The sequence below is a fragment of the Centruroides vittatus genome, unplaced genomic scaffold (assembly GCF_030686945.1).
Source record: "Centruroides vittatus isolate TY-2023 unplaced genomic scaffold, ASM3068694v2 contig_18, whole genome shotgun sequence".
Classification (NCBI taxonomy): domain Eukaryota; kingdom Metazoa; phylum Arthropoda; class Arachnida; order Scorpiones; family Buthidae; genus Centruroides; species Centruroides vittatus.
This window is the reverse complement of record NW_027121101.1, coordinates 4380985-4400502: the sequence shown is the minus strand read 5'-3', so window position 1 is coordinate 4400502 and position 19518 is coordinate 4380985. Positions and strand designations below refer to the sequence as shown.

At 29.5% G+C, this 19518-nt stretch overlaps 1 protein-coding gene across 1 annotated transcript in view; it reads left to right on the top strand.

Moving 5' to 3' along the window:
• LOC136969585 (putative E3 ubiquitin-protein ligase UBR7) overlaps positions 1-19518 on the top strand; it is a 51329-nt gene that overhangs the window by 20103 nt on the left and 11708 nt on the right. The window contains exons 3-8 of the mRNA XM_067263809.1: positions 650-710; positions 780-875; positions 5583-5636; positions 9396-9501; positions 14615-14820; positions 18838-18975. Of these exons, the coding sequence (XP_067119910.1) occupies positions 650-710; positions 780-875; positions 5583-5636; positions 9396-9501; positions 14615-14820; positions 18838-18975 (661 nt within the window). The remainder of the gene's footprint in view (positions 1-649; positions 711-779; positions 876-5582; positions 5637-9395; positions 9502-14614; positions 14821-18837; positions 18976-19518) is intronic.

Sequence of the window (19518 nt, the reverse complement as noted above, 5' to 3'; positions counted from 1 at the left end):
AAGCCCTGAATTTTATCGTACAAATTGTGAATAAACTGTCCTTTGCCTTGAAGTTCCACATTAAGATCATTCAGATGCTGAGTCATGTCGATAAAAAACCGAAAATCGCACATCCTTCTTTATTACCAAAATGAGGAAAGGCATATCCCTTCATATCCAAGAACAATTGTATTTCGCTTTTTAAGTTGTATACTCTTTTTAGCATTGCACCTCTACTAAGCCAACGTACTTCGGTATTAAAAACCACGTCGCCATATTCAGTTCAAAAAATTGTTTCGGTTTAGTATGTACTACCATTTTATTATAATTAATTTTATAACATTATATTGATGGGAGAAAGTCGATAAAATAAATTCAATTTTAGAAATGCTTGGCGGGCATCATAAACATGTTTAACGGGCCGCAAGTGGCTCGCGGGCCGCGTGTTGCTCATCCCTGTTATAGACTATTTATATAAAAGTTTTTGGAAATTTTATAAGAGTAGAACTGAAATAAAACAATAAATTTCAAACATTTCTTTTTAATAGTTTGATTTGAGAAAAAAATTGGAAACATTTTAAAATATATTGTTTTTTATTATCAGTGATAATTTCTATGTTTCCTTTTATTTATATTAAATCTCAAGTTACTAATGATTTTATTTCAACAGGAAATTTCGTTGTGATTGTGGCAACAGTAGATTTCCGAATAGCCGTTGTCGTCTGTATCCAGTAAGCATTTTTTTTTTAATTTGAATATAAATAAATTTAAACATGTCTAACTTCTTACTCTTTTCAAAGGATAAAGAGCCAACAAATATTAATAACAAATATAATCAGAACTTTTGTGGCAAATACTGCATTTGTGCTAGGCCTTATCCAGATCCTGAAGATGATGTATGTTTAAATCAACTTATTCTATTTATTTTATTGTAGAACTATAACAAAAATTTATATATTTTATTATAAAGTTAAGAAAAATTTATGAAATTTGTTAATTTCAAGTTATTTAATAAAATAGAATTTTTTTTTGTAATTTTAATCTTTTATTTCACTTATTAAATATTTAAAAATTTTTAAAAATTAATATATGATTGACTTATCTTAATGCAATAATTCTCTTTATCATTTTAAGTGGATTTTGCCCATTGCCCTGGCAAAATACCATTGCCACAACATTAATCTTCATGAGATAAAGGAAACAAAAATTTTACCAGAATTCTTTAAATTGAACTGTAAGTTACCTTCACAGCCCCCAAGAAATAATCTATTTTCAATAATGATTTTATTATTTACATTGAAAAGTGTAAAAAGCAAAGTGGTATTGTAATAAATGTTCTATTTTGAGTAGAATGGATTTTCTTCTAGTAAGCAAAGACTGGTTCAGCCTCAGATTTGTAGACCAATTTAAATATCTGGTTTTAGTGGACCATTCTACTATACTCAGAAAATAGTAGTTAAAGTTTAAGAATGCTCACCCCTTTAAATGGATGTGGTTCCATGCAAACACACAGAAGTTTGCATATCATGGTGCATACAGTGATGCTAGGTTTGGCTACTTTGTGCCAAATTTACTCCTTTTTTATTCTTTTGGCAACCAAAAGAATGGCAAGATATTGTCATTATAGATCATCATTTATAGTTTACAAGATATAACAATTTACATTTTGTTGGATAGAAGGTTTATGTCTATTTAAAATGTTGGGTAGTCAGGCTGTGTGGGGAGGGGTAGTGGTTGCATATGAACGCTGAAAATGGCAATGCCATGCAAAGTTTAGGCAGTGAAACTTTGGATCACAAAGAGATAGGAAGATAGGATGTTAAAATTAGTGTTGGTTTGTACAGAATGACAGGCTTTACAATATTATTTAACAATAATAATTGATAAAATAGAAATTTTAAAGTTATAAGTTGATAAGTGTGTGAGTCGAAGGAAATGTTTGTAATGCCAAAGAAATTGCAAAAGAAATATGAACAAAAATGTAAGGTGTGTATATCATTGGAATAAAAAATTTTAAAGGAGTCAGAAAAGCCCAAAATGACTAATGCCGAAAGATACAGATTGTATAGTGTGTGTAAGAAAACAGAGTGCCTGAACCGATAATGTCGACTTGGAATATGATAACCATCAAGACTTCATTCATTTACATCTTATTCTTCCTCTAATAACACAAAGACAAATTCACGCCTTAAATGATTGCGATTGTGTTCCATACACAATCCTTCCAATTTTTGACCTGCATTACATTTGATTAACCCTTTGCAGTCAGTTGATGCCATGGGGGAGGCAAAGAACTGTCAGTTTGCTTAACAATATTGTGTATGGGACATTTTGGACTGTGTGGCGGACCTCGTGCAATTCACGTATTTTTATTTGTTGTATTCTTTGCTGCTGGCCACATAGAGTATGTGGAGATAACGATTCTGTCAATTTTGATGGATTGACAATCTGTGATGCGTCTTTTCTCTAACTGCAAATTTTCATCTTCAGATGGCCCATGAAATTTTGGAAGTGTACCAAAATATTGCCATAGAATTAGTTTGGATTTTACAACATGATACAAGTTTCTTTCTTATTTAAATAAAATTTATGAATTAATTTAAATAAACTCATGAAATTTTTTATATATGACATAGAAATGATGTAGCTGATTATGTAATTGATTTTACACAAAGTTTTTAGTTTTTTGTAAGTGTATAAAGGGTTTTTTTTTAATAAAAAAATTTATATAATTGTGTATAAAACGGACTTAAATAGACTTTGCCAAATATGACTTTGTTTGATCAGTATGAGTTAGATCCTCTTCTGTAAACCATTGAAAAAACAGTTTTAAGCAAATTTTGTTAAGAACATTTTGTATGAAGACACTTGCTACATCAAAATGCATCCAGCCTTAGTCCTTCAATGAACAGTATTGAAGATTTGAAGGGCTTCTTGGATGACCCTAGCAAGGAAGAACAGTCTCAATTTCTAATTAATTTTTATGGAACCCATTTATCAGTATAATTTTGTTAATCAGAATATTGGCTGCTTTGACTCAACTGGTGATTGTAGTCTGGGTGATGATGTAATGGCCCAGATCATCCATGATCCATTGATTTCTGATAAGCAAATTAGAAAAATGTCCCAAGAGATCAATGCCAATGTTCTCTTGGAGATGGAATTGGTATAAACACCTTGAGGTAGATATTTCTGGCATTGACATTTCAGACAAGCTCAGATGTATCACTTTATGTACGTATTCATTCCTTTCCAATAATGATTCTTTGATATGTGTTGTGTGGGCATATCTAAGGTAGCCAACTATTGGATTGTCGTGATAATCTTTTGGATTCTCCCTCCTTAAGGATTGTATGGTATGAGATGCTAGGTGGTCCCAAGGGATTGTAACTCTGCTTGTTAAGATACTGTTTAATATACAAAAATGTTGATGAATATCAGTATCATTTATAATCTGTCAAATCATTGGATCTGTTGGTAATTTTGCCAGTCAGTGGAGGTGATTATACTAATTATCTCCTTAGATGTTTGTGTGATTTTTTTTTTTCTTTTTAGTCCAAGATGTTTGCAGCTGGACTTAAATACTGTGATGATTATTATTTCTTAAGAAATAATTCTTTAAATTCTGTAATGCTGCATTTGCAAGTATATGAAAATGCTCCTGGTAATTCAATGATCCAAAAATAGAATTTAAACTTTATTTTATCTGGCTGATTGCATATGATTATTTATGTAGCTTCAGGGTCCATGAAACAAGTCATTTAGAGGAATCTCAAAGATTTGTAAGTTAGCTTAGGATGACGATTGATTACCACTCAAATGGGTGCTTGTAAACATATGCCCAAAACTTCCTAATGAACCAAATGATTGCCAAGCATCTTTTTTCTTTTGTTGAGTTTTTTCACTTTGTTAATATACAACTGGCATAGGCTATTACTACAGGTCAGTCTCTCTGAAACTGAAACAGAGTTGTGGCTAGGTTATAGCCATTTGTGTCAGTGTGTAATTTGATTGGCACTTTGTGGTCATAATGGTCCAAAATGGGTTTCGTAGTTACAGCTACTCTTAATCTTTCAAATGCCTCTTGCTATTCATGTTCTGTGACATTGGAGGCAGATACTGTGTATTATTCCCCAATGCCACAGCATTTTATTGTGGAATTGATATGTTAGGACTTGTCAAGATAGTAGTCCTGTTCTGCCTTGACGTCTGTTGTGTCATCAACTGCATCCACATCAAGCACTTGTGTAAAGTACTATTTTTAGTATCTTAGGAAACCGACACTAAAACTGCGGCCGGTAAAACTTCCATTAACCTAACGGGTACTTTACGCGGATTTGAGATTAGTTTGCCAGGCCTGGGCTTTTACGCAGGCACCGAAAAGAATTAGTAAGAATAACGACAAATATCAAGTCAAAGCAAAAAAAGTTTCAAATATATTTAATTAGTAAATAGAATTTACTATGTACAATTGTCTATAATCCAAAACAAAATTTATTAACGAAAATCAACAAGTCAACCCGACAATAAACTCAGCTACTTAGCTTAACTTAATATTAATTCTCCTTTGAAAATTCGACAAATCAAATACTTAGGAGCTATGAACAGAATCTCTTACGAACTAAACGTCTATCCGCCACCTCACTATACTAGGAACCTATTTCCTCAATCCTTTCGTTATCGTCAAATCGAACTCCTCTTTAACACCTTGGATAGCCTAATTCTCACTCTGGACTTCGACCAGGAATCACCTCGATTTGGAAATCACCTCGCTTTCTTCGGTTGACGTGCTGGTTTTATGCTGTGAGGTGACGTCACAATTCAGCTGGGTTACTCCCCTTATTTACATACTTAGTTTTCTAACATTAAGTTTCTTTCTGGCAGCTTTAATTTTCCGACAAAAGCTTATAAACTGTTTACAAAGTATTTAGCACAATTTTCTGGGATGTTATTACAGTTTAGTAAGTTCTTTGCTAGTGAGTGTGGGGATTCCCCCCTCCATTTTTTTTTTCTGCGGACCGTTTACTTCCGCTGGGCAGTGCAAGTGCGCGAGATTTTTCCTATGGCGCTTGTTTCTTTCGTGAGTTGGTTTATCTTCTTTTTTCGTTACTAATAAGAGAGTGGTGGGGAACCTTCGTCCTAAATAAACATAAGCCCCAAACAAAATATAATAAAACGAAAAATAATAATAAAATAAAAATAATGCTCGGACTCAGTTCCTTACACCTGTAATATGTATATGCAGTTTAACGAGTACTTTTGTCTTTTCATGTCATTACTGTTGCTGTATGTTATTTTAAGTACAAATAAATCAGCTTTTTGTACCATCCTGTTTGAATAACACTGTATTTATAGAGAAATAAATATACATAAAGCTTTTATATTTTACTTAATGCTAATAGATAACAAATATTCTGTTGTTAATCTGTTTTGTGCAGTAAGAATTTGGCCTTAAAGTAGTTTATCATAGGAAGGAACAAGTTATATTTTAAGTATTAATAACTGCTACTAACAAATACATACAATATGGATTTGAATTTAAATAAATTTAAATTTTCAGTGTAAGCAAAGATTTTAATTATATTTTTATTTACGTACATTAGATACCTGATGAGATGGTACAATGTATTATATGTGAAGATTGGTATCATGGAAGGGTAAGTATACTTTTTTTTTTTTTATAAATTTTGGATTTTTCAATCAGTATTATGAAATTATAGAAAAATCTAATATACAGAATGTATTATATACTTTTGATTATTTATATTTATTTACTGTTACTAATTAATTGTTTTAATATATTTCATTCATCTTCATTTAATTTAGGTATTAAGAACTAACCAGACTAATACTAAAGTTTATTAAAGTTCTTATAATTTTAAAATTTATAGTAATAAGTAGTAAAATTAAAAATGTAATTTTTCTTATAGATTTAAATTCAGTTTGAAACAAACATAAGAAAAAAAATACAATAATAATTTATTACATTATTAATTAATGCATTTATAAAAGTTTTTTACAAAACAAATATAGTATCAATTTTTAATTTATTAAAGAATTGTTCTGTAATTCATAAAATAAATCCAGATAATGTGCTGAACATAAGTAACATTTGAAAACATACAGTATACTTTAAATTTTTAAAAAGTACTAGAAGTCTGTGCCATTTTCTGATACTTAGATAATGTGTAGCTTTTGTGAATCATATGTATACAGTATGTCTGGAAAATAAATATTATACTTGTATGCACATGGATCATTGGGATCATTGATTTTGTGTAATAACATGTTTGTTAACATTTTTGCAGATTTTTCAATTAATCTTAACATAGTATAAATTGGTCAATGTATTTTCTTCAGACTGAATAAAGCATACACACAAACAAATTGGAAGCATACAACAGAATGTGTTGGTATGGTATAAAATGTACTGCAATGTATGCCATGTTCAGATCTCAAATAAATTACTGAACTTTGTGGAAATCTAAACATTTGCTAATCTAGCACCACTCTGGTTCTGTAGATGCTGGATTAATGAACTTCTACTATAATTGAATTGCTGAACATTGAATCAATTACAATGAAAAATGAAGTTAATGAATTTGGCATTACGGTATTTTGCTTTTGATTATATATCTCGGTGGGATTGGGTTACTCTTCTATCTAATGAAAAATTTTTTGGAATTTTCCAGTGATTACACAAAAAATCAAATTTTTAAGCTATATATGATTGTCAAAGTTTGACCCTCATAGAATGCCATATTTATCTAAGCAATCAATTAAACACTATATACCAATTTTTTTTAAGATCATTAATTTGTTTTGAATTATTTTAAATTTGTTTTCTTTTCTGTTACCATTAATTATAAATAATATCTTTGAAAAAATTAATAAAAAATAATTATTTAATGAATATACATATGTACTGTACACATATAGCTAATGTTGTATGTAAAGAATTATTATAAGTTACAACACATGAAGAGTATTACAAAGCAACATAAAATGCAGAGATTGGACTTCTGAAAGTGGTCTAAAGCAGAGATTCTGTAAGAGAGAAGATATAGTATACTGTATATCCTACAGATGTAAATAGTTTCAAATAAAAATGTTTGGAAATAACTACAAAATAGATTAGTATCAGTTATAAAATGGAAAGCTACTTTTTTATAAATAAATAAGTAAATGCTATTTTCAAGAACCAAACAAATTGTTTTAATCAGAAATGTTTTCGTTTTTTATAAGAACATCTTCAGCAGAAACTTACTTTCAAATTGCAATGGAACGAATACATTTACAGAATACCATTACATTCAAACATTAAATTACAAAAAAGTAAATAAATTTTTTAAAAAATCTATAAAATCTTATAACATAAATAATAAATAAATTAATTAATTAAATAGTACACACAAAGATTGAATAATAAAACTACTGTTCAAAATAAAAGCTGCTTGAGTGCCCCCTTTATGGCTTCAAACAAGTTTCCTCATCTTATCATTAATTACTTTTCTAGGTAAATTGTGGTATCACTTTCTGCCCAAAAGAGTTGTAATTTTGAGAATTTAAAATGTCAACCCATCTACAATCTAAAATCATGGAGTCATTTGCATTAATTACTTTAATTTTGCATGAAAATATATGTATATAACATTGTTTCATAGTCTTTAATGTACGTTTAGCGGTCCAACTTCTTACTATGACAGGATTTTTCCAGGAAAAGTGTACTTCATTATCAAGTGCCCATTTTGTTATTTTCTATCATTTAATACAGATTCATAATGCTCTTTCATGCATTGCCATAGCATTCTGCACATCAATTCTATACAGTAGAAGTCCTCATTCATTTTTTAAGGTTGACCATATATACTCCTGCCTTATATATTTGCTTTTTTTCCTTATTCATACAAAGTAGTTGCATAATAGAAGGGAGATGTCTGATAGCTAAAGAAATATCATGCCTTTTAGCATAACTATTAAACAGTCCATCTCTACTCCTGTAATTACACACATCATCTTATTAGTAGCTCCTGTAATTACACACATCATCTTCCTTCTTATTGTCTTTATTAAGACCAAATTTGTACTTTTCTACTGCTGCTTTGATGAGACCTTAAATTACATTTCTAGGAAAGCAATGTACAATTGCTGTTTGCATAATAAAGTTGAACTCTTGCTTTTTGTATATCATTAAAGAAGAATGTGTTATGGCTCTTTTTATTAAAGTTCTAAAGTTTTCTTAAAGTTCTACTTTTTCATAATCATTATAGTTTGCTTCTTTTTTTTAAGCTCAAATTAGTAAATGTTCTCAATGACAAGAATGCTGCTACTGCTGCATTGTAAAAGCTTATCAAATCACACATTTGTTCATATTTAAAGTGCACAATAAAATTTGACTTCAAATGAAGTGTACTTTTTGGATTACAGTACACATTTGAGTAAAATCCTCACTAATTTGAACTATGCTTTTCCTCATCAACTACAAATTAGTGAGGTTATACTGTATATGTATTTTTTAATTAACAGTGAAGAATACATTGGATGAAATTAACTTATAGTAGTGGAATCTCTATCTCTTAACATGCAATTGATTATTTAAAAGGAAACCAATAAGGAGAGGAGCCAATGAATTTAAGAATTGAACTGGATATTTAGCAATTAATAGAGAAATTTTAGTAATATTTTTTTAATTATTTCAATTTTTTAGTAAATAGTTCATTTTTATATTTTTGTTACATTATACATTTATTTATTGTAATTTTAAACTTAATCTTCAATGTTCTCCAGGAATAAATTTTTGATGGTTGCAATGGTGTAAATTTACTTAAAGCATTTTAATTGATAGTTAATGACAACAAAAAAAATACTAATATTACAATTCAACAGCAAATTTAATCCAAAATTCAGTTATCTAAAAAATTTCTGATTGGTTAAAAAAAAAAAGGAAAAATATTTTTAACTGGTGAGAGGAAAATTTATCTGGTTCAATGACTAGCTAAAATTGACTTAGTAAGAATACTACATCCAGAAAAAAATTTTTTTTATTCAGAAATACTGCTTATGTAGAATGGCACACATCATTATAACAACGATTATTTATTAGATATAACAAAATTTACAGAATAATAAAACATAAGATTGTATTTGAATTTGAAGATGGAGAAAATGTCTCTCCAGTAAATATTTTCAGATTAGACATTTTCAAAAAAAAAGACATGGTCTTTTTCTCCAGTAAAGCTAGTTTAAATTTAATTCTTGATGTTATGGAGTTTGATAATTTATTTATTCAGATTTTAAAATTCTTCTGTAATAATTTGATAAATGATTTTTTTTCAATAACTATATTTCAGTTATGTTATGGTTTCTCTACAAACAACTTACTTTATTATTATTATTATTTTTTTTTTTCCTTTAAGCATTTAGGAAAAGATTTTCCAACTAATCATGATTACAGTGAAATGATATGTGGCGATTGTATGGAAAAACATGGATTTTTATGGTTTTATAATATTTCACTCAATGGTAAGTATTTCATTTTAACAAAGTTACCTTAACCAATAATTTCTGATTTTTATGATTTATTATCATATTTCAATTTTGAGGCTTTGTGCTGTTGATGTGGTTCTATTTGGTCCAAGAGGTTGACTTTCACAAATCACAACAATTATTTGTGACACCTCTCATTAAAAGGAGAGTTTTATGTGAGTCTCCATGCAGAGTGACAATCGGTGCCGTAACTAGGATTTTGGACGCATATGGCCAAGAATAAAAATGGCACGCCTTTTTAACTTCTGTTATTAAATAAAAATGGTTTATTTCTAAAATATATGTTCATAGAAATTAAAGATAATAAATACTATAGAAATATAATTATAGAATTTTTTTTTTTTTTTTTTTTTTGTGTTATTAATTTCGAATACATATTATTCCAAAACCTTCTTGTTGGCACCTTTATTAAATCGGCACCTATGGCAGGAGCCACGTTGGCCATACCCTAGTTACTGGTGACAATGCTTAATTTTAATGAAAAAACATTTATTTCCATGTATTTTAAGAAGTCAACAGTGGTTTCCAATTAAAGTCCAAGGATGATTGTTTAGTCTTAGCTAAAACTGACCAATGATTCCTTTTGTTTACACAGCACTCATTTTCTTCAGCACACTGATTTTTTTTAAATTTAATTCCTCTTTCTGTCATGGAGACCAATTCAACAATTCTAGCAGTTGTTTCTTGTTAAAGGAATGAATGATGACATTGTGTGTATTTTATGAAAGGACAAATTATTGGAAGGTTAGAAGCAGACTAGTTGCAGACATATACTGTCCAGGACTCTGAATGTGCCACTGAAGTTTGAGTAAAGCTTTTATGGTACCATATCCAAGCTTTGGCCAGATTTTTAAAGATGAGGAGATGATGGACATCAACTAAGAAGTGGATGTCTGAGTTACCACCTCTCAATAGGACTATTTAACAACAATGCATAATTACAGAATGTCTGGTAGACAGAGCTGTAGAGCTGTCCACAGCTGCCAGTGTATTAATTTCACAACAACCAGTCTACAGAAGTCTTCAGGTGAATACTCTTTTTGTCATATTCCTAATGTGTTATGTTCCATTGACCCCTGTGTTCAGAAGGGCTCATTTAACATAATGTCAAGAATATTATCTTAAACATTGAACTTTGAATGTATAGGCAATGTACTGCTCACTAAGTCCAAATAAGCCTACAGAATGATTCTCTTTAGAATCTGGAGAGAGCAGGGAAACTCAATACAGCCCCATGAACATTGTGGAAAGAGACCAATTTGCAGGTGGTGGTATTAGGTTTAAAAGCATTGAGATCCTGATTTCGGAACACCGTGTGAGGCTTTAAGGTGCTCTGAGTATAAATTTTATTTTCACAGGTGATAATGTCTATATACGTAGGTCTACACTTGTCAATGATTTTCTTAACAGTGAATATATTTGTCACATGAATAGCCAGCAAGATCTCTGAACCTAAATCTCATAGAAAGTATGGTATGCTCTATGGAGACAAGTTGCACTTTGTCAGCATTCACTAAGAAAATTTCAAGAGCTTAAAGATATTTTTGTTTAAGAATGGGTTTTGCTTTTGATAGAGCTAATAAACAACATTGTAACCAGCATGAAAAATTGCTGTGAAATGAATGTGCATGCAGGAGGGAACCATTCCCATATTGATAATTTTTTTGTACAAAAAAGATTTATAATAATGCTTAGTTCTTTTACTTTGTTGTTTTTGGTTTCACATAATTTGCATTAAATTTTTGCTTTACAATTGTTTTTTTGCATAAAGTATACATTGTTTCACTTGTATGTTAAGTTTCATGCTATTCTGATCAGTAGTGCCTAAGATAAGAACTGCTGATTAGAATTTTTGATTTGTTACTCTTGTGAAAGCAGTTTTATTCAGAAGGAATAATGTAATACAATATAAATTTTTTTTTTAAATTCAAACATTTTTGAACATTAATTCATCATTAGAAGAATGAAACAGTTTAAAGAGTGATGCTATGTTTATGGTAACTTGATGACAAAAAGAATTACAATGATTTCAGTTAAAATATAAGAAATTATTTAAATATGTTCATATGTAAAAGACTAAGAAATCAAATATGAATGAAACAAGAACCAAAATATACAAAATTCAGTAGTAAATTTTAAGAACTTTATTTCCTTCCAAAATCATAGTAGTTGATTGTACTTTTTTGTGTTTCTTCATCTTTAGTGTTTAAATTTGTAAGGTTGGTTTGTCCAATCAGGTTATGAGTTACATTTGGATTTTCTAAATTTTGCTTTTTAGTTCTGGTTTTATACATATTTGGAGTTTTATTATTCTGTAACATGTGAAAATACAGTGGTGCCTCGTATAACATACGCCTCGAATAACGGACGCTGCGAACAACAGACTTTCTGTTTGGTCGTTACGTGACTCGAGCAACAGACTGGCTGCGAACAACGGACTTTCCGGCATAATTGGTGATTGCTCGATGGGTGCGTTCTTTAATAGCGGTCGCTCTGCATCTCCGCTACTACGGGAATGTGCTGCTGTTTGTAGGCATTTAGGAACGACGGTGAAAGAAAGAAAGATGGCAGCGCCAGCACTATCGATAGTATCATGATGGAGGAATCTATGATTCTAAAATATGAGCTTTTAAAGGCAAAAGAAGGGTCCCAATTGTAAAATTTAACCATAAAATGGATTATTTGTTGAAAGAGCATTCAAAATAGCCACGAAAAAAATTAGAAATGCCAGCTACCATTTGAAAAAAATTTGAAAAGACACTTACATCACCACGTGCGCTAACTCGCGCTTTCACAATTTCTAAATTTTCATTCATAAAACCACATAATGGACCCGGAAACGAAACTATCTTAGCCATGGAGGACGCCATGTTGCTTTCCATCGTAAACTACTGCTACAAGCGGCCGTTTTTGCCGTTCGACGGCGTGCACTCCCACCAGAATTTAGGAACATGTTCCGCAGGAATTTTTAAACGGATGTCACTCACACGGAGTTACGCGAAGGAATAAAAGAACACACCCCATGTTCATTTTTTTTTAATGATACAGTTTGGTTATTTTATGCTGCGGAACAAATTAGATGTTTTAACATGTGTTTCTATGGGAAAATGCGTTTCGTATAACAGATGTTTCACTTAACAGACGTGCACCTGGAACGGATTAAGTACGTTATATGAGGCACCACTGTAGTTACTTAAGTTTAAGTACAATAATTGTTGTTTGATAGTAACTTAATGACAAAAGGCATTCTCTTTTTATTTATTGCTAAATGTTTTTCTACTTTAGTGTATTATGTCAATACTTCTAAATAAAGTATTTTAAGATAATTTTGGATGATTAATAGTTATTTATTATAAGATTAAGAATAAGACAGATATAAAGTTAGATATTCGGATTTTACTTTTCCAGCTGTTATAGTATAAAACATAGGGAAAGTATGATGATTGGTCAGATTTTCATTCCCCTTGGTTCTTTGCATCTCTTGATATTTTGACACACTTGGCCCTAAAATATATATATATATATATATAATATATATAATATATATATATAAACTTACAAAATTTGTTTCAGCATCTATTTTGTATTGTATCTCAGGATGGGATGAGCCAAAAAAATTTTTCTTTTAAATTCATCTTTACCCCCCTAAAAATATGCTTTTTGTCTTTTTATAATAATTGATAATATAAAAATTATTTTTGGGCTGCAATTTGAAAAAATTGTAGAACTATAAATTCCCATTGTTTGCTGTCTGTCCGTCCTTCCTTAATCTAGAGAACGGAGTTAGATAGATGAAAATTGAGACCAGATGTGGAAAACTTAGGAGCAGGAGGTCCCAATTAACTGTATACGAACTTCTGGTGCAAACCAGAAGTTACATTATTTCAATTCAAAAATTTTCCCCTGAAAGGAGTAGATAGTTGACTGGCATGACACTATTGCTAACAGGAGAAAGTATGATGTACAGAGACAAGTCACTACTAATTTGAGGTGGCAAGTATATATTTTAAAAATTAAAAATTGCTGCTGGCATTGTGATGATGTCACAATAAATAATTGCTCATTTTAAATAAACTCTCATAACAGAGTACCATAAAAAAAATTTTTTTATTTTTGAAAGATAAAAAAATTTCTTATAAGTCACTAAAATTATCGCTTTTAAGCTTTTTTTTGTTGTTTAAATTTTATACTGCAGTATAACTGAAAATTACTGGACTTTTTAGTCACCTTAACAAGTATTGTTAAGGTGACTAGGAAGTACTGGAATTTACCATTCAAGTACTAGAAAAATCATGCATGAACCCTTGCCAGCTTTTGTCTATCTTATATTTCTTAATTTTATTAGTAATATGTCTTTTAAGTGATATAATAATAAACAAAAATTTAGAAATTATATTTACCATCTTATTTAAGTATAATAGGATATCCTACTCTTATTAGAAAAGTTGATAATCAATAAATATCAGTCTGTATGTTCTCATCATAAGGTGTTTATTAACTGACTAAGAAAGAAGTATTGGTTAAGAAAAGATGAATAAGAGAGAAAAACTTAGAATTTTAATGCTATTTTAAATTTAAATACATTATTTTAATTAATAGATAAATTAATCTTGCTAAAATATATTTAAAATTAATAATTTTATAATCTGTGTAGTTTTGTTGTACAGTACACGGAATGCAATACAATAATTTTCTTTATATTAAATTGATGATTATATTTTGTTTATTTAAATTTAATTCTACATAACTGAGTCAATATATCTCACTTCAGAAATAAACTTTTGATATAAGATCTAATGTTAATGTTAAAATATAAAAATTTTTTTTTTCAATATTGATTAATGACTTCATGCCAAACTGTAGTTTCCTTCATATGTTTTGACAAAACTTTTCTTGTTACAAGAATAAAATTGACTAGGTATAAATTAAATTGTGTTAATCTTTATGCATGCAAACTAAAATTTACAGGAACAAAAGCACTAACATTATTTATTATTGCATGTATTGATTTAGATTTTTAGTTTTTCAATTATTAAAGAAGCTAACTAATTAATTATTGTAATTTAAATATATTTTGTTTTTACAATAGGAATTAAAATTAAAAAAGAAGAAACTGATGAACAAGTTGAAATTGAAGATTCCAAGAATAGGAAAGATCATTCAGAATGCCATAAAGATATAATTAATGGTGATCAAATCAATGTATCATGTGAAACTACAGATAGTGGTACAGAAGAAAGTAATCAAGATTCTGTTGGAATAAAACAAAATACTGCATTATCAGAGAAAAATGATGCAAGTTGTTTAAATTTTTAACATTAAATAATTATCATTATCTAATTCCATTTTATATTTCATTAAAGATAATTGAAAATAAATTAAGGTTATACAAGTTATTTATTCTTAATTTTAAAATGTTTTCATAGTGTTTTTTTAATCTTTCGTGATTTGATTCATTATACATATACATTTGTATTTTCTTAGTTCTCAAATATCAGGGGTTTGAAATTGAATTTTAAGATTTTTGTGGAGGGAAAAATTTTTGAATAATCAATTTCATTAAGTTTTATTAAGTTATGAAAACAATATGAAGTCATGAAATTGATGATTGACAGCTCTAGTTTTATTTTTTTTTTCATATATGTTAATTATTCCTTTTAATGCTGCTTTATAATGTTTTGAGGGAATTTTAAATGTTAAAAAGAAGTTTAAATTAAACACACATTACCAGCAAAATACATTTGATTAATGTCACTATTAAGCCATATAGCTATAAATTTCTCTTAATATGCATAATGCATGACTTCTAATTATTTTGTATTGTTACTGTGTAAAACAATATATCTTAGTAAAACCTGAGTGTAGCAGACACACTCAGGACTGAGACTTTGTCTGCTTAAGACAGGTATGTTAAAAAAAATTTGCAGTGTTTTACAATACCTATTGATTTTTGTTTAAATATAAAAAATTGATGCAAGAAGAAACTATCCAATTGGGACAAAACTGGCATGTTTACTGTAAATGCACAGAAAAGAAATGATTACAGTTTAAGAATAGGTTGGATGATTTATTCCGGAGAAAGATTTATGCAAAGTGAGGAAGTCAATAAGACACTGGCCCATCTCTTGCTTGAATATAACTGTTACCTGGCATGGCATTGATTCATAAAGTTGGCAGATGGTGTCCTGGGGAATTTTTTGCCCAATAGTGTTCAGTTGGTGGGGTAAGTTGTCAAGATTCCTGGATGGTTTCAGGCGATGCCCCCATCAGGCAAATGAGCTCAATTGGGGATAGATCTGGCTGACAAGAAAAAGGATGTCACAACCATGATGACATTAATGTGAGAGGCATGCCATGTGTGGCTGGGCATTTTCTTGTTGGAGACTAAGTGTGGGTTGCTGTGAAAGGAACATTATCACATTAGTTTCACTGAAGTCAGCATATTGCCGTACTGTGAGGGTACCTAGACTACCATAAAAGGGGATCTGTTTATCAAATGAAATAGCAACCAGACCATAAGTCCTTGTTGTTGGGCCATGTGGCATTCAACAGTAAAAGCAGAATGTCTCCACACACATCTGTGCTGCTCATCAGGACTCAGTTCAAAATGGGACTCATCACTGAAGACAATTTGTTCCCAATCAGAGCAGTTCCATGTTGTTTAAGCCCAGCACCACTGTAATCACTCTTGATAATGCTTATTGGCCAGTGGTAGCCAACTAATGGGCATCATGAATGTAGATTCTGCTCATAGCAATGGTCCTGGTGGTCACTTTGGCATAGGGCACAAATTGGATGGCCAGTTATGATGACTCTGATGTTATTACAGCTGCTCGAACAATGACTGTCTTCCCATTCTGTCATTGCTTTAGGCTGTTCACTGCCTGCTTTTTGTTGGGCTTTGCCATTTATAAAACTCATTCATGCTAGCCTCATCTAATTGCTGCATCACCCATAACTGAAATGCTGAGTGCTACATTGATTTGTCGATTCTCTTCTTTTAATCTGATTCTCTCCTTTCAAACTCCATGATATGGTTTTAGTGGGCACAAATTCAATGGTGAGACATTGTTTACAATCAACAACGATAAGAGCAATCAAACTCTAATGGAAGCTTGGTCCCTCAAAAAAAAGAATTACTTTTATATACATCATGATGTGCACTTCTAATGTAATGCAGCTTAGACTATTTATTCATTGGATGTTAATTTCTTTTATCATTTGCATATTTGGTTAAAAGGTATTTAACTATGATGTTTCACTAAAATTGAGGTTTTTTTTTTTTAAGTGCATTGATTCTTTTTGTCAGAGTGCAATTAAGAAAGGATTTGTTTGTAAAAGACTGGAATTAGAACAGAATTGCCAAAATTAGAGAGATATTTTTACTTGATAATTAACATAGTTTAATACTTTTAGTACCAAATCATCTGTGGAATAATTTCAGCTTGTCACTCACTAATCTAAAAAAATAAGCTGCACATATTGCATGATTTGGCAGATAGCTATCAGCCAGTTAAAAATTCTTACTGTGCTGATGTATTACAAAGAACAGTAATAAACAAGCTGGAGGGATGAAAAATGAATAAGCAAAAGCTTAGATGTTGGCAATAGATTGTAGATGAAAATTTAAATTAGATTTAATATATGTACTTAATAATGGGAAATGAATAATTACTCTGTTATATAAAGTAAGATTCAATTAACTCTGACAGTTAACATAAAACTTCAGTTTTCTAAATTGAAATCAAGTTTTGAAATTTACAATTGTTATTCAATATAAAATCTAATCCATTTTTAAACTGTTTCTTCAGATTAGGATACATTTTATTTAAATAATCTAAATAAAGATTATCCACATGGCTGACCAGCTCTGATTCCTATCTTGTTTCTTCACTAATCTACAGAATAAATTTTAGCCACCCAAAATTGACCAATTAACTTAGTTGGCAGTTTATCCTAAAGATTGACTCATGCAAAACATCAAGGCTAATTCTATATATCAAAGCCTATTTAACCTCAAGATTAAAACTTGTGCAACCAGCCCTAAATCTCTCAAGCAGGATGTTTGTCAGTTTTCCCATGACATGAAACTCATTCAGTTCATTCTGCTTTTATTGTTCTATTCTTTTTCAAAATCCTTCAAATTTCTTAATGCCTCCTTCCCATTATTCAAGGAATAAATGCTGATGTCAGTCTCTCAATGTTTGATGTAAAGAGTGTCGGCATACTGTTTAAAAATGGAATTGTTAAAACTTGACAAGTTTAAGGGGGGACAAAAATTTTGAAATAATGACAATGAAGATAAGCATGGTATTTATAAATAATAATTGTAGGAAACATGCACTGTTTAAGAGGTTTTGGAGAATAAGAAAGATAGGAAATCTGTCTGCAGAAGTCTCTCCTTAAACAATATAAAAATACATTATTATTATTATGCCAAGACCTGGTTAAGATTGAAGATTGTATATTCATTTCTAATGCAGGTAGCCCTCAGTTTATGACAAGATTTCATTCTTGAAAAAACTGTTGCAAAAAAATTGCCATAAAAATGATTCTAATTATATAATGTAATTCATTAGGAATTAAATGAGTTATGTCAGTTTTGAAAGGGGCTTAGAAGATAAGTAATGTATTATATTTAAAGCTCTGAAATGAATGTTGTAATACATTGTTATTTTTTTATGAATATAAATTAATTAGATATAATACAGTAGAAAGTGATCAGACAAACTTAACTAAATAATTAAAAAAAAAAATTATATTTTGTGTTCAAAGTCCAGACTAAAATTTTTCATAAATATCAATGTAAGGGCCCCAGCATTGATCTTTTATGATAGTGGAGTAATACAGAGGTTTTATTTCTGATAGTTAACACTGCATGCTTTCTTCACTATCAAGAGTTTCTTTTTTCTTTTAAGAATCTCAGAATAAGTGTCAGTGGGTAACATTACATTTCTTTTGGCTTTCATCCTTTACACCCAATTATGATCAATCATGTCTGAAAGAATGTGCTTTAGATCATTTGTTTTAATATATTTTAGAGGAAGCTCTTCTTTTTCTTTTCCTCCTGTTTGTTTACATCATGTTTTAATAATTATAATTATACCTTTTTGAATTTTTTTTTGTAGTTTTTTGGTATTTTTTGTCTTTGCTTTAAAATAGTCATTATTATGAATTGTTGCAAAACAAACTATTATAAAATGAGGGTTATCTATATTAAATATTCTTATTAATTAAATTTGAAGTTTTATGATTAAGCATGAAATATAATCTTTATGTACACAAATTTAATTTATAACTTTCTTTTCAAAGACTTCTCCTAAGGTTAAATCAGATACAGTTTGTATTTTAAAACAATTGCAAAATGGATTTGGCTCTTCTTCTCGAAAAGGCTTTACTCTTTGGCAAGATGGATGGAGAAAGAAATTGTGCAAGTGTTCACAATGTTTTGTAAGTTTGATTTATTTATAATCAATAACACAATATAGTTATTTGAATTGCTAATTATGTTTAAAAGATCAAATATTATTTTATTGTGATGTGGTTTTTAATTTATCATCAATTTATTTCATTACCAAATTATGTTTTTATTAGATAATTAACTGTTAGTTAATTATGAGATATATTTTATGAGAACTCAAACAAGAAAGTATGTAAAAATTAGTATAATATACAATGTATAATAATAATGAAATTTTAAAAAATAATAAGTTATTAATGTAGAAAATTTTGGGGTTCACCCCAAAATTTTCTACATTAATAAATTATTTTTTTTTATATATTTATTTAGAATTAAAATACAAACTGTATTTTAATTCAAAGACAATATGCATAGTTGTTAAAGTTGCAGAGTTGAAAAAAAAAATTATAGCATTTAAGATATCTTATAGAAAAAGATATTGCGTAGTAAATTTATCATAGGAATTGTTTTAATAAAAATTAAAAACACTGGGTTAATTGCAAGATTATTGAATAACAGTCTACATTAAATTC